This window comes from Amphibalanus amphitrite, unplaced genomic scaffold, assembly GCF_019059575.1.
Source record: "Amphibalanus amphitrite isolate SeventyFive unplaced genomic scaffold, NRLGWU_Aamphi_draft 000987F_arrow, whole genome shotgun sequence".
Classification (NCBI taxonomy): Eukaryota; Metazoa; Arthropoda; class Thecostraca; order Balanomorpha; family Balanidae; genus Amphibalanus; species Amphibalanus amphitrite.
In genome coordinates this window covers 184,905-207,913 of record NW_024882481.1, presented here as the reverse complement: position 1 = coordinate 207,913, position 23,009 = coordinate 184,905, and the positions used below count along the sequence as shown (strand labels likewise).

Here is a 23,009-nt window from a genome sequence, read left to right as displayed (position 1 = left end):
TGTCGCTAGGTTGCGTGGTTCTCGAGATCTTAGGGGGGGGGCAAAATGCCCCCCCCCCTCCAACAGGGCGCGTTGCTCGGCAGAGCCCAACGGGGCGCGGGTTAAGTTGTCATCAAATATGACACGGTAGCTGACCTCACTGACCTGCTAGGAATGCGGCAAAGAAGCCGTAGGTGCCATAGTCGAAGATGGTGTGATTGCAGGCGGCCAGCAGGGCCAGGTCCCGCTCCACGCCGGGGGATTCGCTGCGTGGATCGCCCAGAAAGTGCACATCGGGCGCACTCAAGTGCTGCCTGCGGGCGAGACAGACGAGCATGGTTCGGTGAGGTTAACCCGCGCCCCGTAGGGGGGGCCGAAACGGCCCCCCCCCCTGTCCTTTTCGGTCGATATCTCCTAAACGGCTGAAGATATCATCACCAAACTTTCAGGACCCCTCCGGGCATCAATTTTACACATTGTGACCAAAATTTTTTCCAGAGGCTATGATATGTTGGCCACAAATGACGTCAGAGTGACGTCATGTTCTGTCATTTTCGACCGAAAAAAGACCTTCGCGAGAAGACCTGTCAGGACTACAGCTTTGAAGATACATAAAAATGATCAGACATTAAAGGTGTAGAATTGACAGGGCTACAAAACTGCTATCTCGAATTTTTGAAATTTTTGAGTTTTGACCCCCAAAAATCAAAAAAGCATTTTTTTGGATATATTCGCCAAAAAATCCAAAAAGTTTTTTGAGTTTCGGAAAAAACCGGAATATATGTGATAGTGCCTACCGTCTTCTATCTACATACCAAATTTCAGATCGATACCTTGTTTTTTGGCCAAGTTATAGCGAAAAAACTGTTCAAAAATGATGACGTCAAATTTTCAAACTCATTTTTTGGCAATTCTAGAACTCGTAGAGCAAAACGAAGACCACCATTAGACTCCCCGTGACGAGCTGCATCGAATCGATACCCATTTTATGCAAAAATATCAACTTTGAAATCTGACCTAATTTGACCTGACCTTGACTTGACCTTCACAAAAACGTGACCTAGGCTGGCCCCAAAGGCTGCCTAACCCACATAATCGCATTTGTTATGTAAAATGGACCATAAAACATGTATCACACGACACATTCATATTGTGACCCCCGGTGACCTGACCTCGCTGTGACCTGACCTGGTATCAGTGACCTCAGATAGCAAAGTATGTGTTTGACGAACAATGTACCATCGATGGTTTTCAATAAATTGCCAATTTACTCGCTTTCACAGCACATTTCTTGAATTGCCTGTGAACGGTGAAAATCTGACCTTTGACCTGACCTGTGACGTCATCGGTTTGACCTAGGTCAATGAAATTTGGTCACAAGGTAGTTCCCTGGTGGGGCTATCGAGCACCGTTTGAATTTTGAAAATCGGCCGGTAACTTTCCGAGATCTTAGGGGGGGGAGCCGAAACGCCCCCCCCCCCCCTACGGGTGGTAGGGTCCGCCGGTAGCCCTACGGGGCGCGGATTAAAGATCAGCTCCAAAATCACCCTAACAACATGTAAAACTCGAAAAGTTAGCCAACGTCTTTCGGAGTTCCACCTTGACCTCACCTTCACGTGGCTTTGACATCCACCATTGCGCATGGAACGTCCATCATTGCACTAGTTGAAACGTTTTTATACTGTATACAGAAAACGTCTTGAACCGCATGGGCGGCATGAGCTGGCATACGCTGAGATGCGCTTACAACATACGCTGACCTATTCCGGCCGGACATGATGTCGAGAAAAAGGTTAGGTACACGTCCAGCTGGGTCAGAATTCTGAAATTTTCTGGGGAGAGGGTGTGTGTACAATTTATTAACTCAGCGGTGCTGAATGTGTCGTCGCGATCGGTCGCTGTAACGCGAGGTAATTCGTGAAATTCCGAGGGGGGAGTATAGTCCATCCGACCTCCCTATAAGTGCGTGGTAAACCCCGCGCCGGGCGGAGGTGTAAACCCCGCGCCACCATGACTGACCGAGCTCTCCAGTCCCAACTTCACGCTGGCTTAGCTTTGGAACCGCAGCAGGCGGCGGAGGTCAAGGTCACTGCATAAGGCGGCGGCGGATTTGTTGCGCCCGGGCACCACCAGGGCCTCGTTTCATAAAGCTCTGCCGTAACTTACACCTTTCCGTAAATCACACCCTTTCAAACTACGGAGCGCAAATGAAGCCGTTTCACAAAGCCACAAATGGAATTGTTTACACCTCCGTAACTAAGCACATTTGCGTAGTTGCCGTAATTTATCAAGCGTCCTACAAATTACAATTTCATGTCAACACTTATTTTTTACGAGAAATTATAAAACAATTATGTTGAATTTAAATCTTAAAAATTATTTATGAAAAAACAAAATTGATATTGATGACCATCCTTTATTAAATCAATATATTGAAAACAGCAGAAAGCCAGCTAAGCAGAAGTGCCTAACTACGAAAGTGGCGCGGCGCGGCGAATAAACAAAATTCCGATAGTGGCCACAAAAAGCGACTGGTACAGAAGATTTGCAGTTTCTCTTTCTCATTTTGGCTGTTCTTTCTTCCTCACCGGGCTCAACATTGTAAAATATATTAAAAATTAGCTTCGAATCTTCACATTAATTCAAATTCACGCAACATTTTTGTGCGTAGTTTACACCACTGATATCAAGCACTTGATAAAATATTTGGCGTTAATTACGTCGTTTTATGAAACCCAAATGGCATCAATTGGTCCGGAATCAAGCATTTGCCGTAAATGGAGCTCCGTAATTTCGATGGCGTGAATTACTCCGGTTTCCGGCTTTATGAAACCGAATTGGCATCAAATACGCCAAATCTGGAATAATTGACGGAACGCCGTAAGTAATTCCTTTTATGAAACGAGGCCCAGGGCGCGCGAAGCGTCGGGCCGGTGAAACAGAAGCCGAGTATCTAGCTGGCAGGCTGATTTGATCCTTCATAGTCGAAAGGTGGGCTACTAGAATCGAAAATTGATTTGTTTGTAAATAAATAACCTGCGCCCCGTAGGGGAGGGAGGGGGGGCGAAACAGCCCCCCTGTCCATTTCCGTACATATCTCCTACACGACTGCATCTATCGTCACCAAACTTTGAGGAGCACTCCGGGCATCATTTTTTTTTTATATAAATTTTGTCCGAACCTTTTTGATAGGAAGGATTCACAAGGACAGAGCCACCGCTAAGCGAAGCTTGTTGCGGTGACCCTGCCCTCTACCCTCCGATCGCGCAATTCCAGTTCTATGGCAGAATTTAGAGTCAAAAGTTTAACGCCCAAAAACAGTTCCGCGGGAAGAGCTGTCAGGCCTATGCTTTGAAGATAGAGAAAAATGTTCCGGACATAAATGTGCAGAATTACCAGGGCTATAAAACTGTTATCTCGGATTTTTTTTTTTGGGGATTTTGACCCTAAAAATGAAAAAAGAAGAACTTCTTGGATATAATGGCCAAAAAATCCATAAGGTTTTTCGAATTAAAAAAAAAAAACGGAATACATCTGATAGTCATTCCCACCTTCTATCCATATACCAACTTTAAGACTTATCTCCCTTTTTGACCAAGTTATAGCGAAAACACTGTTCAAAATTGATGACATCAAATTTTCAATCCCCGGCTCATCTATGTATAGACGTTCGGTTATGTCCAGCTCTGTGGTTGTACCCCCCACTGGATCACCTCTGACTCTGGCATCACGGCACTTAATGTCGTGAACTCTTCCATTGTGTCGGGAGAGCTGCCAGTGTCGTGGAAAATCGCAACAGTTTCTCCCATCCATAAAGCAGGGAGTACAGCAGACCCCAGCAATTACCGGCCCGTATCAATTTTGCCGACCGTCGCGAAGCTGGTAGAGAGTGTTGTCTGTCTCCAACTGATGTCGTATCTACTGTCACACAACATACTCTGCGATGAACAGCATGGGTTCCGGCCGGGCCGATCCACGGAGTCGGCGATGCTGGACGCTGTTGGGTATTTAATGGACGGCATGGACCGTGGGTTCATTGGCTGCCTTACCACGGCCGATACGTCCAAGGCGTTCGACAGCGTTCGGCATCCCCGGCTCCTGGAGAAGCTCGGCTGGTACGGGATTGATACCCACTGGTTTGTGAACTGGCTCGGCGGGCGCAGACAGGCTGTGAGAGGTGGTACAGGTGACACGCTGCCCATTACGCATGGCGTGGTGCAGGGGTCCCTGATCGGCCCAGTGTTATTTTTAATTTTTACAAACGATTTAGTGTCCTACATAGACACAGAGGAGTCCAAAATAGTCATGTACGCCGATGATGTCCAGTTTTTGCACCGGAGTAGACCCGACGATCTGTCTCAACTGAAAGCGAGTGTTGAGCGCACCGTAGCCACCGCGCACAGTTGGTTTAACGAAAACAGTCTAAAAATTAACCCCACTAAAACGGATCTTATTCTTATCAAGTCAAACAGGAGGTTGTTAACCTCTGAATTTTCTGTTCAACTTGGCGATGCTTCAATCAGACCGTCTTCAACGGTGAAAGTGCTGGGGATGGATGTAGACGCAGGGCTGACTTTTGAGAAGCATGTGTCTGGCACAGTCAGACGCTGCTATGCCACACTCGGAGGCCCAGTGGCGCGGGAACCGGGGGGGCTAGGGGGGGCTGAGCCCCTCCAACTTTTCGGCTGGGGGGGCTCGTAATGTATTTGAGCCCCCCCCCCCCCCCCAGCTGGAGGAATCGAAATCGGAAATCTACCAACACAATTTCATAGATTCATACATAGGCGCGGGAACCGGGGGAGAGGGCAGTGGGGGAAGCTTGCCCTCACAACTCTGGGGCCGTGGGGGCGGTGCCTCACAACTTTTCATGAGGCCAGGAACCGTTGGGGCAGCTTGTCCTCCCCAAATTAGGAGTTGTGAGTCACAAAGGAAGAAAGCATGTGAGTGAAAAATCTACCTATTTTACTGACTCGGCAACTCATTTGGCAGCTTAAACCTTTATTCCAGGTTGCCAAAACGTTAGTTTCTTCACTCAGCTGAGACGGAATACCTCACTTTTTTGCAAATATTTTCTTCTTTTTCGTTGAAAAGGCCAAGGTCTGAAAAATAAGTGGCCTAAAACCGATGAGAAAGCTAGATTTGGGGGTACCCTAGGTTGATCTCTATGATGGTTCAGCCCCCCCAGTCTGGAAGAAGTTCCCGCGCCACTGCGGAGGCCTATCAAAAATGGCTGGCAAATTGCCGGAGTCTGTAAAGAAAATGATTGTAGAAATGCTCATCTTTCCACATCTCGCCTACTGCTCTACTGTATGGGCTGGTTGCAACGCCACCCAGCGCCATCGGCTACAGAAAGTGGTAAACCACTGTGCGCAGGTGGTGAAGGGGGCGAGGAGACGCGACCATGTCACGCCGTTGTTAGCGAAACTGGAGTGGCCGTCACTCGACAACCTTGTGGCCGAGCGCGACGCATCGCAAATGCGCTACTTGCTCAATAACGACCAAGCGCCAACCGGCCTCACGGCCCAAATCGCACACCGCAGTGACGTCTCCACCAGGGACACGAGGGGCTCTCTAGCCGGCTCGCTGCAGATCCCTCGAGTGCGCAGTGAACACGCACGGAAGTCGTTCTTTTGTCGTGCTGTCTCACTCTGGAACCGCGCTCCTGCGGAAGTGAGAGAGTCCCGCTCTGCCAGAGTCTGTCGGAGAAGGGCGAGAAAGTGGCTGACGACCTCCACCTAAATAGGACACTGATACTTTTTTTTAAATGGTGTTGATAACCTTTAGGCGTGTTTCATGTGTATTTTAATATTTTTAGTGTAGGGTGCAATCTTACTTTTATGCTGCATATTTTACTTTTAATAGGTACCTGATTTTATGTAAACCTGACACTTGTTCCGAAAAGCCATCGAATGTGGACGAACATAAGAATACATGATGATGATGATGATAAATATCTCTGACCGATATAGATGTCATGCAAGCCGTTTGATGACTTTTTCGCCACGAAGAGTAGTCATCCGCAGGACTTTCACAAGAGCTCTGAGTGATTCGTCTCTACTATCTAAAATTAAGCCGTATCCGATGGATGGAATTATAAAATAAAAATATAATCAGGTGAGGCTCTCAGGATTTACAACCAAACATGAAACGTATTTGCAGCAGGGAAAAACACTTTAATATGCGTACTTACCAGCGCAGGTCGGGTGCAGCGGGTTCTTTTGGCAACGTAGCAAGCTCCGCTTAACCCACACCCCACTGGGGGGGGGGAGCTATTCATAGCCCCTCCCGTTTTTCTGCAATAACTTCTAAACAGCTTAACGTATCGCCGCCAGACTATCAGTACCTTTGGCTGCATCAATTTGACACCTTGTGTCAAAAATTGAACTTCGTATCTATCATAGGTCGGCCGGAAATGACGTCAGAGTGACGTCATGTTTGGCCTTTTTCGACGCAAAACATTGAACCACGGGAATCGATCCCAAGAGCTCAGTTTTTGAGCTAGATCCAATTTCTTTGCATGATAGGACTCAGCATGGACTGCGCTATCAAACTGCTATCTTGAATTTTCAAAATATTGAAAATGTTGAAAATTGCATATATTAAAATTAAAAACTTGTATTTTTATAGTATTTCAAAAACTTTTTGACTTTTTGAAGAAAAAAGCGGAATATATATGATAGAACACATGCCTATGACTTACTCTAGCAATTTTTAGCCAGATATCTTCAAAAATGGCCAAGTTATGCGCATTGCGCATTAACCCTCGCACGACCAGGCCATTTCTCATAACACGAACGACCAGGGGGGGTTGTTACGACCCCCCCCCCTGGCGTTTCGAAACGGAAGGTCGTAGAGCTTAGCGGAAAAACCAACGGATTGCTCTCAACGAGATCTCGCGATTGGTGGTATATTTTTTGGTCCTAGGTCAACATTTGACCTACTTTTGACCGGTCAAAGGTCAAATTTTCGGAAAAATAGACTTTTTCAAATTTCGGCGGCGATTGCGGCAAAACGGTGGGAGATATCGACTTGAAACCTTCACTATCGTGTTCCTTGATCAATTCTCTATCGTTTGGTATGTATTTCGTTTCCCTAGCTCTAAAAATGGCGCGTTGGGAGCGCCGGAAGTCGGTAAGGTCACAGTCGGCGGCAGAAATTCGAAAAATCAAAATTTAAATTTTTGAAATCTGATTGTATTTTTGGATTTGGGAGGTCCATTTGCTCCCTATATAAGCTAATATTGCTGCATATTCCCATTGAGGTGACAAGAATTAGCAAAATAGTGGTTCGGGCGCTTTTCAAAAATAGTACCGGACGCTGTTCCTCTTGTGACGTCATAGCTCCGTGACCTGACCTGACCCGGTCAAATTTCTTATACCATATGATAGCCAATACCTGCCCCAACATGCATGGGAAGTTTCATCACGATCCATCAACCGCGATGTCCGTACCACCGGCAGGAAACCTCGGGCGTTGGCACTCAGTTTGTGAAAATCCGGCCGGAGGCTGTACCTCTTATGACGTCATAACTTCGTGACCTGACATGACCCGATCAATTTTTTTTCGGCAAAAGATGCGCAAAGGTTGCCCCAGAGGGTATTGAAAATTTCAGCCCGCTACGACAAGCCGTTTAGCGTGCACTTCGAAAAAACCTCAGGGGGGGGGGGGTGATACAACCTAGGCGTTCTAGGGTTAAAGCAAAAATTTCACAATTTTATTTTTTTAATCAATTTTCTGTACGAATTTGACATCTTAACCAATATAAATAGCAGCATCGTGTTCCTGAGCTCAAACTGCATCCGATAGATATATTTTGTTGAAAAATTTTAACTTTGAAATTTGACCTTTTTGACCTGAAAGTGACCTGACCTCAGCTATATTCAGATGAAAATGGCCTCTAATGACACAGGCGACACCGAATTCGAAATATATGGCCTAAATGGACCACAAAACATGTGTCACGTGACCGACTTATGACATAAGATTTCCGTGACCTATGATGACCTGATCCTGACCTGAAAAACAAAGTACAAGTTTTATACTCTCAGGGTATCTAAAGCATCTGTTCACGAGTGTGTAAACCAAAAATCAGCCTGATCTGACTTGTAAGGCGGCAGCCAGAGCCCAAAATGTGAACAAGCCAAATATCGATAACTTTTACTTTGACCTGACTTGTGACGTCATCGGTGACCTCGAGGTCAATGAAATTAGGTTTCGTTCGACAGTTTTTCCGGGGCTATCAGATGCCGTTTGAATTTTGACGATCGGCCCAGTAGTTTCGGAGTTAAGAGGGGGATACAAGCGCCCTACTGGGGCCTGTGTATAACACGCCCCCCCCCCCCCCCAGTAGGGCGTGTTATACACAGGCCCCAGTAGGGCGCGGGGGGCACTAATGTACATTGTCAACTATTCAACCATTTGGACTAAATTTCTAAGAAATGAAAAATGTAACTATGCTTCATGGTGCATAAAACGTTTATTTCTAAATATCTGGCAGTAGCCGTTTTTACTCCGGGCTAACTGTGATTATGCACCTAATTTGACGAGAGCTGCACCAACTCCCTATTACATTACATATCGTATGTTTTTTATGATTGACATTTCGCATCATGAATTTATTTTAGTGTTATAATCGCTAATAAAATCTGATAATTCGAAAATAAGGTATATAAGGCATAAGCATCTGAGCAGCCCGCACTGATAACTTTTAGGAAACACACTGAGCCCAATTTGACCAAATCTGCACCAAATCTCCACCTAATGTGCACCAAATATTTACCAGATGGTCATCGTGAAAACGGCTAGTGTGAATATCAGGTACATTCCATCTATCCATAAATCCAGCTGGGTATAGGATGAACATACTTGGCAAAGACATCGGCTTATCAGCCAACGACCCGGGCAAATCAAGACAGTTTTTTCTGCTTACATGCTTACCTGCACCATTGTTTGTCATCGCTGGTCACGATGAATGCTGGGTTATTATACCGCTTCCTGCATAGGCTCATCGCAGAGTGAAAGAATGACGCATTCACTAGATGACCGTGAAAGAAATTCTGCAAAAACATATCGTATGATAAGCCACCTCAGTTAAAAGCAGTCAAAGCAAAGGAACTCGAACGAAAAAAAGATGGGCTTATATTTATTTGCAGCTTTGCCAGCATTATCTTTAACAAAAACCACAAATAGTGTAACTTCAAATGTCTCGTTACAGCCAATGCGCTCATTTTCTCGTTGCCCTTGCTTAGTAACGTCTACCATGCACTGACACCGCCTCGATCAAGTACTCTGCGGCACAGGAACACATGAAAAAGGCGTCGGCTTCACCTGCATATGTTTGACGAAGTCTGTCCTTCGAACATGAACTCCGACAAAGGTGACGTCACTCCTGCCGGCCGCCACCCTGTGCAGGCGCACGTTGGCGTACTTCGTCAGGTCATGCCTGTGGACATCGTGTGCTCATAGCTATGTATAAGCGGTAGGCGAATTCGTTAACCCGCGCCCCGTAGGGCTACCGGCGGACCCTACCACCCGTCGGGGGGGGGGGGGGGCGTTTCGGCCCCCCTAAGATCTCGTAAATTTACCGGCCGATTTTCAAAATTCAAACGGCGTTCGATAGCCCCATCGGGGAACTAACTACCTTGTGACCAAATTTCATTGACCTAGGTCAAACCGATGACGTCACAGGTCAGGTCAAAGGTCAGATTTTCACCGTTCACAGGCATTTCAAGAAATGTGTTGTGAAATCGAGTAAATTGGTAAGTTATTGAAAACCATCGATGGGACTTTGTTCGTCAAACACATATTTCGCTATCTGAGGTCACTGACCCCAGATCAGGTCACAGAGGTCAGGTCACTGGGGGTCACAATATGAAAGTATCGTGTGATACATGTTTTATGGTCCATTTTACATGAAAAATGCGACTATGTGGGTCAGGCAGCCTTTGGGGCCAGCTTAGGTCACGTTTTGGTCAAGGTCAGGTCAAGGTCAGGTCAAATTAGGTCAAATTTCAAAGTTGATATTTTTGCATAAAATGGGTATCCATTCGATGCAGCTCGTCACGGGGAGTCTAATGGCGGTCTTTGTTATGCCATACGTGGTTTAGAGTTGCCAAAAATTTAGTTTGAAAATTTGACGTCATCATTTTTGAACACTTTTTTTTCGCTATAACTTGGTCAAAAAACAAGATATTGATCTGAAATTTGGTATTTAGATAGAACACGGTAAGTTATATCACATATATTCTGTTTTTTCGAAACTCAAAAAACTTTTTGGATTTTCTGGCTAATATAAAAAAATGCTTTTTGAATTTCGGGGGTCAAAACTCAAAAATTTCAAACATCCGAGATAGCAGTTTTGTAGTCCTGTCAATTCTACACCTTTTATGTTTCAATCATTTTTCTGTATCTTCAAACCTGTAGGCCTGACAGCTCTTCTCGCGAAGGTCTTTTTTCGGTCGAAATCTGGCAGAACATGGCGTCATTCTGACGTCATTTGTGGCCAACCTATCATAGCCTCTGGAAAAATGTTTGGTCACAATGTGTAAAATTGATGCCCGGAAGGGTCCTGAAAGTTTGGTGGCGATATCTCCAGCCGTTTAGGAGCTATCGACGGAAAAGGACAGGGGGAGCCGTTTCGGCCCCACCGCCCTACGGGGCGCGGGTTAAATGTTACAAAATGTACATTAGCCAAGGCAAGTCACGTCATGGGTACCGTATACACTTGAAGTACAGTATTGAGATTCAAGTACTTAATTACAATATTTTGCTGCATTTATTTAACTTCTTACTTTGATGTTTAGATTCAAGTTGTTTATATACGTTGTTTTTATTTAAGAGAGCGTAACGTCTAGTGTTTCTGATAATCAATGTCCTTTGAATGATGTCATCTGAATTGGCTAGTACCTCCTAGAGTTTCCTGTGGCTTAACCGACTCACTACGATGGCTAATGGCTCAAAATGGTGTTTGCGTTGCGCCTGGGGTCTCATTAGATTATTGACCTGTCACGCTTACAAATTACAATGCAACGGCTGAATGACTGCTATATGTGCCTGTACGTCTCTGTGTAATCACCAAGGTTTCCAGTTTGCTCCCCTGTCCTACTCACATGTATTGCCATGTATGCAGTTGTATGTGTGCGTCAAGGATGTTGAAATAAAGATGATGAAATGAAATGATGAAAATGAATTAACCCTCGCCGGCACAGGGGGGGGGGGGGTTGATGCAACCCCCCTAAGCTTTTTCGCAAATAGCTCGCGTAAAAAGCGGTTGATTGCAACGAAACTTTCAGTACCATCGCATTGACTAATTTTACACCTACCCTAAAAATTTCATGACCCTGACCCAAATGACCTTTGAACTGTGACCTCCTTTCGGAGACCATGTTTGGCCGGAATCGCGATTCCGCGTATGTCGGCTCGCATTAGCCGCGCGTTTGCAAGCTTTTCGTGGTTTCAAACGTTCAAACATGTGATTTGATGTTGCTCCCATGCATTCGGGTGGGTGTCAAGGTCACCTGAAGGTCAGGTCAGGTCATTGACCTTTGGTGACCTCGGTTCACTTTTTCGAGTTTTACATGTTTCTAGGCTAGTTTTTTTTTAACTGAATTCGAATTTAGCAACCATTTCAACATTTACGAAGTAGTTTTGGTGCCTTCGTAACATGTTACGAAGCTGTCAGAGACGGATGCCAGGTACTACAAATACCCGTCACGACCCCTACCGGTTGACCTGACCTGACCTGACCCGACCTGGTCTAAACGCGTAACGACATCATCTGTGATCAAAACTAACACGATATTCGTGATCAACACCCCGGAAAACCCATTAGCAGCCACACTTTACGACTTTCTAACAGGTCCCGATATTCCCGATTTTTGGGTCATTGACCTGACCTGGAAGGTGAACCGATGACCTAAGACCTTAAAATTGGATATCATTGGCTTTCTTTCGTGACGGGCAACACGCTCGTTTTTTCCGCGAAGCTCTAGCTCAATCAGGGGCCAAACGCGAGGGGGGGTCGTACCGTACCACTTTTTTACCGTACCCTTACCGTACCCCTACCGTACCGTACCCTTGTGCCGTCGAAGGACTCAAAATGGCCTGTGCCGGCGAGGGTAAATAAAATGTAAAAGCAGCTCACTAGACATACCTGAATCGGAATTCCTTAAAAAGATCTTCACGATAGTACCAGAAAGTTCTGATTCGATGCAAGTAGTAAGAAATATTCCACTTTCCCTTCCTTCTCTGAGTATCGTTCATCGCTTCGAAGTTTTCTGGAGAAATGGTTGTGAAGTTTTTCACACAGTCGTCCGATACCACTGGCATGGATGTATGTGGAAAAACTCGCGCTATCCGGCGAAGCAGGTACGGTGTTGCCACGGCGGTCATATTGTACCTGGGGGAAGAAACGGGGTGTTATGCTATATTCAGGCAGAATAATTCACCTGAGAGAGAGAATGTTACACTCAAGTTACGAAGAATGGGCCATGTGTTGTGGACCATCTGGGCCAAGTTATGTGAAGGTGCCTATGAGACGATGAGAGACGATCTGTGAGAAGAGATATAGCCTTTATCAAATTATATGACCCTGAAAATGTGAGAAAAGTCTGAATTTAAAGTTCCCCTATGCAAAACAACCTTTACCCCGCGCCGGCCGAGGTATCTTTAGGGGACATCACCCTGACGGTTTTCTCGCATTTGGCATAGCTACTTGACGTATTTGATTCAAGAAAAGTCTTGTGACACTAGCCACATGTTCAGGTCAGATAACGTCACTGTTATAAGTGAATAGTAACATTGTGAAACATCACAACATAAGTGAACTACCTCTGCATGGTTCCAAAATGTCGTAACCTCGAAACGCCTTCAGTGTATACCACACAAGAGAATCTGCCGCAGGGGACTGACACTGAACGTAATAAGCTCCCGAGATCTTACAACTTGTACATATGTCTCGGATTTTTCGTAAGTCACATGAGGGTCAGGACGGTCACGTGGCTTCATCATTATAGGCCAGAGGGGAAGGGGAGGAATCTGAAAACTGTTATGGATTTCACGCCGGATATGATCTAAGAATATGTCCAGCACCTGGTGCCGTGACTTCGTACACTCTATGCAACACCAAATGATTTGTTTTACTATATAAGTCGCTTGTTGCTACCTTAGTCGCTTCGGAATTATTGCGTTTTCTGTCAAGAACTCCCGATGAAATTGAGCTAGAGGGTCAGGGATGAGGGAAGCGAGCAACGAACTCAGAAATGCCTGCTAAATCGAACGATATGCAAAATGAACTCATTTAAAGGGACTATCCCACCTTCTAAAATGTTGTTAACCCTCTAAGTGGCAGGGGGGTTGTTTTTATCCACCCCTCAGGTTTTTCGGGAATATCTCCAAAACCGCTGAAGCTACGATGCTGAAATTTTCTGACTTTTCCTAAAACTAAATTGGGCACATTCCCTGAAAATTTCAAGTTCATAACTTTACCAGGGGCGGCTCCAGAGCACTTGGAATTCGGGGGTCCTATTCGTGAAGCGAGTCATTTGGGCGAAGATCACGATGCTGCACCAGTTTTACGAACAGTGAATGAAAGGTATCATGTGATAACATATACAGTTATTGTGCATCCTCTTTTGACACGTTTTTGCTATAATAGGCGGATCCAGGCGTCCAAAAAGGGGGGTTATGTTTTACCTTCCAACATAGGTGCCCTGACACCGCCTATGCATGACCAATACAATTGTAGTCGTTCTCTCATAAGAAAATTGTAACATAACAAGACCATTACCACCCTTTTTAGAAACAGTACCAACAAAAACCTTATTTACTATACTTTTTGTGCACCCCCAATTTCAATGATCTGTATCCGCCTATGATTTTTGAAAATGCATATTTTTTAGGATCCATGTGAATTCCTGGTTCATTCTCTATCGATCGGCAAAAGTTGCGTTAAGATTGGTTCAGAAACCTGGCCGTGATAAACAGTCTAAAATGTATCTGCAATTTGCCCGTTTTTACCCCCCTCTACCCCCCCCCTATTGACACTTTTTAATTTTTATTTCTTAGAAATGTAGATCACGTTGAGCGAAATCGAATGCCGTTTGAGTTTTGAAAATCGGCCCGTTAGATCTCGAGATATCAAGGGGGGGTCGTAAACAGCCCCCCCCCCCTGCCACTAATAGGGGGTAGCCAGGAGCCTGCCACTAATAGGGTTAAAACCAGTTAAATTGTGCCCGACTTTATATATTGGATGACCAGGAACACGGTTCTGGCATTTATTTTTCATTAAACGTCTTAGGCTTCCCATATTCCAAACACAAACTTTCAAATATGTGACGTCACAGCCCAAAATTACCTCCTTCCCCAGGCCACATTACTGTCATAAAGCTGATTCTTCTTACTCTGTAGGCACCACAACAAAGTTCAGACCAAGTTTTAAGCGATTTTTCAACGAACAAACCCATTTAAATCAGAATGACTAAACGAGGTGACGTCACACTAACGGTCGCTCCATGTTGAAGATAGGGCCTTGTACAAGGCCCATTTTCAAATGAAGGGAACGAATTTCTTCAACACCAAGAGGCCGCGGGGGTTGTAACCTAGATAGATAGTGGTTTCTGAGCCTCGCCGCAAACTTGGCTATCTCAACTCAAACCCCATGTTAAAGGTGGGATAGTCCCTTTAACCAGCTTCATGAGCTGAGTGCCTGTTCAACACCCCGAGTTGAACTTTCCTAGACAAGAAGTAAATTAAACGTGCCTGGACACATGTCAAACACGACAGTGTAAAATTGCGACTCTGTGCATGTTTGACGAAACTACTTACTTGATTCCCATGCCGAAAATGGTGGCGTATTCCATAAGGTTGTTTCCTAGTCTGCCATTTGATCCTCCTGTTATTACTCCAGCAGAAAGATCTATGAATCCACCCTGTAAAAATAGGCCTGTCACTAACACAGCAGAGGTGAATCCATACTATTCGGTCTACCTGCAACATGATATTTTCACATGCAACTATAATATGTGCCTAGGTATGTAGTACATACATTTACCCGAATTGTTACAGCTCGAGACCACCCACTAATTACGATGGTTAAACAACAACGCAGTCTTCTTCCTAAAATCCTTTGAAAAGATCACCGAACCATTTTGACACTGCTTTGAGGCTCGACATGTTTCGCGCGTAATACGACACGCCGCAGCCGTGAAGAGTTGCATGTTGCAGCCCGCGAGCCATTGAGCAACAATTTCGGTACTCACAGATCTGTTGTTGCCCGATAAAAGACGAGCTCTGCACCGCACATCTGAGCTGGAGTTCTCCGGCAGAGGCTGTACAGGAGGCAGGGTGATATTCGGGCTGGCCAGATCATCAGTCTGAACGCTGTCCGCTCTTGAAGGCTGAAACGTTCCTGCGAGTGCTGGCAAGACAACCTGCGAAATAGAACGGAACGGTTAGTTACAGGCCCGGCCCGGCCCGGCCTGTAACGCTTTTGAGAGGCTTATATCTCAGCAACCGCTGGACCAATTGGCCTGCGGTCTTTTTCGCTGGGTAGCCCCATTCCTTCTACCCCGTAATTGACTACTTTTGATACACCTCAGTGACCGTCGGGGCACGTGCCACGTGAAAAGTCAAGGGTGTTCAAGCTGTTTTGCAAAAGTAGTGATTTTGAGAGGCTCATATCTCAGCAGCCGCTTGGGCGATTGTCTTGCGGTAATTTTTGTAGGGTAGCTGCATCCCTTCTACCAAAAATAGGATACTCTCGATGCATGTGGGTCACCCCCAGTGCACGTGCAAAATACAACAATAAGAGGTGTCAAATTTGTTCCCATTTTAATAATTCGATAATAACTGGGGCGATTTCGCTGAAACTTGGCATACAAGTCGGCAGCCACCAGGCAATGCTTTCCCATGTGTTGCGGTTTGGGTGCTACTGCACGTGCGCACGTGCAGGGGGCGTTTCCAGATCTCGAAAACGGCTGGGCCGATTGCGCTCAAATTTGGTACACGGTTGGGGACCAGTTAGTAGGGTGCCGTGCAAAGGTCAGTTTGGACCCCGTTTGCACGTGCGCACGTGCAGAATGCCGCTTCCAGATCTCAGGAACGGCTGGGCCGATTGCGTTCAAATTTGGCACACCACTAGCGATCGATTAGAAGGGTGCTTTGCACAAGCCCGTTGGAAGTACCCTCTCGCCCTTGCGCACGTGCAGGGCTCACTATCTCGCTCGCTCGTTCTTCGCCCAAAAGGCGTTTTACTGGTAATAATAATAATAATAATAATAATAATAATAATAATAATAATAATAATAATAATAATAATAATAATAATAATAATAATAATATTAACACTAATAATAACAATAAATAATAATAAATAGTATAGTAGATAAACGGCACATATGTGCTAAACCACATAGGCGATGATTTACCCTAGACAATTTTTGCACGATTTCCTCAAGAACGGCTAAGGTATCTGCTTTTAATTACTCAATTGCAATTTCCAATACATTTTTAATATCGTACATCCAAACAAATAATATCGTCGTGTGACTTATCTTAAACTGGAACTTAGAGTTTTTTTTTTTTGCTGAAGACTTTGAACTTCAAAATTGGGCCTTTTTGACTTGACAGTGACCTGAACTTTGCTAAAACCAGTCATTTTTGGACGACACACACTGCACTATTTTCAAATTCAATGGCCAAAATGGACCATGAAACGTATTTGAAATCACCTATGCCAGCCTTAAAAAAATTCTTGACAATCTATGACGTAGCCCGACCTAGCTTTGACCTGAAACATACCAAGCGCAAGTTCGGTACCCACGTATGATATCGTCGACACACATTTCTGATTGTGATAATGAAATATGAGCCTGATGTGACCTGGCGGCATCAAGACTTCGTAGAGTAAACATGGCTAAATGTCAATCTTTTTTACTTTGACCTGACCTGTGACGTCAGCGGTAACATTGAGGTCTCTTGAATGAAATTTCGCTCGACAGTTTTTCATGGCCGTCAAACGCATGTTCTATGACTATCAGGAATTATAGCATTGGTTTATGCCTGCATTTACAATATTTCACACAACTTTTTAAGTTCCGGCTTTTCATTTAGTTGGTTTTCTCTAAATTCCACGACTTGCTCCGCTTTTGTGTGTATTTACGCATGGTTCTGGCTGGTGCTTGGTTTGGTATCGGTTTAAAGATTACGTGAAATTTGCATCGATAACCCGCGCCCCATTGGGAGAGGGGGGGGGGGCTATTCATAGCCCCCCTCCCGTTTTTCTGCAATAACTTCCAAACCGCTTGACGTATCGACGCCAAACTTTCAGTACCTTCGGCTGCATCAATTTGACACCTTGTGTCAAAATATGAGCTTCGTACCTACTATAGCTAGGCTGGCCGGAAATGACGTCATAGTGACGTCATGTTCGGCCGATTTCGACGCAAAACATTGAACCACGGCAATCGCTCCCAAGAGCTCAGTTTTTTTTTAAGAAAGATCCAATTTCTTTGCATGAGAGGACTCAGAATAGACTGCGCTATCAAACTACTATCTCGGATTTTCAAAATTTTGAAAATTTGGTAAATCATAGGTATATAATAAAATTCAAAATTTATATTTGTATTTTTTTCAAAAACTTTTTTACTTTTCGAAAAAAAAAACGGAAGATAAACCACATGCTTATAACCCAGCAACTTTAAGCTGAATATCTTCAAAAATAGCCAAGTTATACGCATTATTGCAAAAAAAAAACAATAATAATTTTTTTCAAATACATTTTTCAGTACGAATTTGACATCGCACACCAATATAAGTAGCACCATCGTGTTCCTGAGCTCAAACTGCATCCAATAGACACATTTATTGATGACAAATTTTAACTTCAAAATTTGACATTTTTTACCTGAAAGTGACCTGACCTAAGCTAAATTCAACTGAAAATGACCTCGAATGACACAAACGACATCAAATTCAAAATCTATGGCCTAAATGGACCATAAAACATGTGTCACGTGACCAACGCATTACATAAGATTTCCGTGACCTGTGATGACCTGACCCTGACCTAAAAATCAAAGTACAAGTTTGGTACCCTCAGGGTATCTAAAGCATCTGTTCACGAGTGTGTAAACCAAAAATGAGCTGATCTGTCTTGTAAGACGGCGGCCAGAGCCCAAAATGTGAACAAGCCAACATGCTATTAATTTTTACTTTGACCTGATCTGTGACGTCATCGGTGACCTCGTGGTCAATGAAATTAGGTATCTTCCGACAGTTTTTTTCCGGGGCTATCAGACGCCGTTTGGTTTTTGACCATCGACCCGGCAGTTTCGGAGTTAGGAGGGGGGCTATGAAGAGCCAGCCCCCCCCCCATTAGGGCGTGTTATACGCAGACCCCAGTGGGGCGCGGGATAATATCATAGTGTGATAAATAATACAAGTGGATAACTGTGTTAAATTTAGAATTTGTATTGCTAAAAGCTTGATTATTAATTTCTTGGATAAAAATACAAAACAAGGATTTAACGTTTGCAGTGCAATGAGAAAACGTCCGTTAACGTCATCAGATGCCTCGCGGTTGTTGATTGCTGGGATCTGTTAGCCTGCGGTTTTGTAAAAAAAAGCTGTCATAGCGAGAGGACAGTTAAAGGTGCAAGAGATGCAAATGTGCGAGATTGAGGCCCCCGCGCCTAAGCCCCATATCCGGGCAAACCTGGGACCGGTCCCACTTGAGAGGGACCGGTCGGCCGGACGGGACGGCGGAGTGCCGGCCTGTCGGGTCGATTCACATGCCCCCATGCGGACGATGCGGATTAGGAATGCTCGTGCACCTATTTTAAGTGAACCGACTCGTGATCTCTTATCCAGTCGCCGCGCTGTGCTCACTTACACTCGGCCACAGCGCTGCCAAAAATAAACGGGTGAACCGGGCCGCCCGGCGCATGATCAGACATGACAGCTCTGTCAGAAGATTGGGCGGCGGCCGCAGATTGAGGCCCCCGCCCCTAAGACCCATGTGAGGTCGGCAGTGGAGAGTGGTCGAGGCGGCCTCACCACGCCGGATGTACCATTGTACCACCCGCCGAGCTGAACCGCTAATTTGTGGAAGTGGGGCCACGCGTGCTTTGTGAGGTGCCGGGTGCGTAACTCGGGGGAAGCGCTTCACTACCCTGCAGACTGCCACCCGTAATGGCATACATAGACAATACATTCAGTATCCACTAGATCTCCCTGACCCGGGGAGATATCCCACAGCTCTCCCCGGGGCCGGGACGGCATAAGCCATGAAACGGCACTGTCCCGGTCCGGCCAGACGGGTCGCCGATATTATCAAGGCCATATGATATTGTTCCTCGACACACAATGTTCAATGTTCTTAATTTTGGAGCCGTGTTGTGTATGAATTGTGCTGTCGCGACGCCAGGTTGATACAAAACGTCATCAAGTATCATTGCTATTCCGAGAGAAAACGTGCAACAGGAGAAAACGCATGGCGTCAAATATATGAAATGTGAAATGTCTTCACTGGCCATTTATTAGACTTTGTTTTCTTCGAGTTTGGATTTGCGTCTTGAAATTGAGCACAAACATCCATTTAGAAAAATTAGCCAAACTGAATCTATTAACTTTTGCGTTCTCTTATTTTTGAAACGCATAGTCGAAGGTTTGTGTTCAATAGCCAAACAAACACTATTCGTTAGAACAGCATTTTTCTACTGCTTATTGGTGCCCGAAGCAAAGTTCCAAATTATCTTTCAATTCAAGGATTATCTATTTACTTCCGAAAGTCAATGGTTGCATGTTTCACAAAAATCACTTCTACCCTATACTTCTACCTACTTCCCTACTACCAGTATAACGCCTTTTGGGGCGACTAACGGATCGAGCGAGAGGGTGGGCCTTGCACGTGCGAAATTGCGAGGGGGTACCTCCAACTGACTTGTGCACGGCACCCTACTAACCGGTCTCTAGCGATGTGCCAAATTTGAGCACAATGGGCCCAGCCGTTCTCGAGATCTGGAAGCGGCACCCTGCACGTGCGCGCGTGCAAAATGGGTCCCAACTGACTTGTGCACGGCACCCTACTAACTGCTCCGTAACCGTGTACCAAATTTGAGCGCAATCGGTCCAGCCGTTCTCGAGATCTGGAATCGACCCCTGCACGTGCGCACGTGCAGCAGCACCCCAACTGTGGCACATGGATATGCATTGCCTAGTGGGTGCCTACCTACATGTCAACTTTCAGCGCAATCGGCCCAGTAGTTACCGAGATATTGCAACTATTACAAAAGTGACACCTCTTCGTTTTGCACGTGGCACGTGCATAAGGAGTCACCCACATGCATCGGAAATAGTCCAATACTTGGTAGAAGGAATGAAGCTACCCTACAAAAATTACCGCATGTAAATCGGTCAAGTGGTTGCTGAGATATAAGCGTCGCAAAAGCGTGACCACGGCCGGCCGGCCGGCCGCTCATACTCAGAAATTTCCGTTAATCTAAGGAAAGACTACGCTCGCTTCGCTCGCTCCGTAACTATATGCCTACTATATATGGCCTTACCCAAGGCCATATATAGGGCCTTACCTGCTTCCAGTTTTTCCATGAACCCGTATTTCGAAAAATAATGGCACGAGAGCCAAGCATGAATGATACCGATCTGATATAGTTACCTCTGTCTTGCTTTTACCTTTAACTGCTTAACCCGCGCCCCAGTGGCGGTCTCAGCCAACTTCGCCCTAGTGGGGGGGGGGGGGGCATATGTTACCACCCACCTCTAACTCAAAAACTAAGAGGGCTAGAAAGACGCAGTAAAAAGCAGTCGATAGCGCTCAATGCGTTCGTTTGAAAGTATTACAGTCATTTTTCATCTTAGAGCAATATTGGGGTCACCAGAGGTCATCAAAGGTCAAAATTTGCCAATGGTCATTATATTTTTCAGAAAACATGCCGTTATCTCAGGAACCATGGTAGCTAGAAAAGCGCATGTAAAAACAATCGATAGCTTTTGAACTCTTCTTTTGATAAGGTCATAATCAAAATTGACCTCAGGTCAACAATATAGCCTCCAGAGGGCAAAAACTCCAAAAATAGCTGTTTTTACGAAAAGTGTTTTTCGACAATAACTTTCGACTACAAAAAGCCACGACATTTCTATTGCCAGAATCGTGTTCCTCTCGCCGAGACGCGTCGAATGAACTATAATTTGACCTTGAAAGGTCAACTTGAAAATTTGACCTCAGGTCAAGGTCATGACCTGACCGGAAAAGGTCATGTTGCATATCAGTCGATGCGTCTCGGCAAGACGAACACAATGAGATCATTCCCAGCGTTCTATCTCTTTCCAATCGCGAGTTATTGGCAAAAAACTGTTTGTAGCCTCAAATGACCTCGGATGACCTTTCTAGAGGCTATTAGCAAAAATGACACCTTGGTCATCACGGGTGGTCCAAATCATTGTGATTCTGAAATATTTGGACTGTTCCTATGCGTACACACGGATCTAGAGGCATTTTCATTTTTTCCGTTGACTTGTAATGTAAAGGTCACGCCACTGACCTAACCTTAGGTCACGGATATAAAAAAATCCGAGATATAAAAAATTGTAGGCGCCCATAACATCATGCAATCCACCAAGTTTAAAACCTTTCTGACAAACACTGCAGGCTGGACATGATTGCAAACTTTTTTAGGCTTGGTCAGTTAACTAGACCTGGTGACCTGACCTGACATGACCTGGGGTCAAAAATTTCACACATTGTCCAAAATTGATGTACCAAAAGCTACCCCAAGCGGCGCGGCGCTACGCGCCTCGGTTTTTTATTCACACGCAAAAAACGCGACAGGGTGGTAACATATGCCCCCCCCCCCCCACACACACACACTGGGGGAAGGTTAAGAACGCTTTCAACCCTGGTGGCAACACAAGTACACGTTACCCAACAACTGGAACACAAGACTGAGCTGACAGGCAGTTCTGCTAAAGCTGACAAGATCAGCATCCACTGCCTAAAAAGTCATGGGCATACAATTATACATCAAGTAGTTATGGACCTGCCACACTCACCGTCTTGTTGCGGAACGAAGTAAACAGGGAGTTACATGTTTCGCAAGACGTGTTGTACACCAGAAGGTGACCCACGCCAATTACAATGGCAAGTAGAATTAATTTGCTTCGAGTAGATCCAAACAGTCCTGCAAACGAATAGAATTAAAACAGCTCATTTGTGTCCTTTTCGAGCCGACATGCATGTAATTGTAGGTATATCCGCTCGCTATACATCCGCTCGCTCTACATCCGCTCGAGCTAGTTTGGCGACGTTCACACGTCTCTAATTGAACACTGCACACATAAAAATATTGACACCGTTAGCGGTGTAATTGCACAGTACATATCTGAGCACTTGAGGAAAGTTAATTTAGTTCCTTCCCCGCTTTTTTTTCATATCTTTTTTTTTATTTTTTTTACACGTGACCGCAACAAAACGAAATACGCGGAACGCAAAAACAAGAGCAGCTCACAATGAAAACGAAATAGCAGTGAATGGAACATAATGACAAAAAAGAGCGTTTGAAAGTAGGGTTAAAGCGGAAGAACCGAACAGGCGGGTCCCCGGCGGCAGCGGCGGCAGCTGCAGCAGCCGATCACCCGCCAGCGCCAGCGGCAGCGGCAGCGACAGCCGGGCGGGCGCCGCGCTCACCCCTCAATATCGGACTAGTTAATGGCCGTCTCCAGACCGGCGCGTGGGCCAGCCGGCGCACGCCCCCGCAGCCAGCCCGCCACCAGCATCATCTTGGGGAACGCTGAAAGATAGAGGACTGGATTCTGGGGATGATAGGATAGGAAGCTAAGGATCACACGCAGTAACCTCAGAAGCATACCATGTACAGCAATGCGCTGCTTTTGTGAATGTTGTGACGTTGTGTGGATTGATACATGAATGAGTTTTGGATTGATGATTTTAAGTTTTTGAATGACTGTAAGTAAGTTCTCTAAGTCGTTCTCTGGTTTAATGTAGTTTCCGGCTGAAT

At 45.3% G+C, this 23,009-nt stretch overlaps 1 protein-coding gene across 3 annotated transcripts in view; it reads right to left on the bottom strand.

The window, feature by feature from the left end:
- The window catches only part of LOC122368893 (galactoside alpha-(1,2)-fucosyltransferase 2-like), a 90,032-nt gene that overhangs the window by 59,174 nt on the left and 7,849 nt on the right, over positions 1-23,009 (bottom strand). Inside the window, exons 2-8 of one of the 3 annotated variants that reach the window (XM_043343205.1) lie at positions 22,045-22,172; positions 15,237-15,407; positions 14,803-14,906; positions 12,131-12,376; positions 9,307-9,421; positions 8,917-9,035; positions 145-293 (exon numbers count right to left, since the gene is read on the bottom strand). In XM_043343205.1, the coding sequence (XP_043199140.1) occupies positions 145-293; positions 8,917-9,035; positions 9,307-9,421; positions 12,131-12,376; positions 14,803-14,906; positions 15,237-15,407; positions 22,045-22,172 (1,032 nt within the window). The remainder of the gene's footprint in view (positions 1-144; positions 294-8,916; positions 9,036-9,306; positions 9,422-12,130; positions 12,377-14,802; positions 14,907-15,236; positions 15,408-22,044; positions 22,173-23,009) is intronic. The other 2 variants (XM_043343206.1, XM_043343207.1) reach the window with 2 other exon arrangements.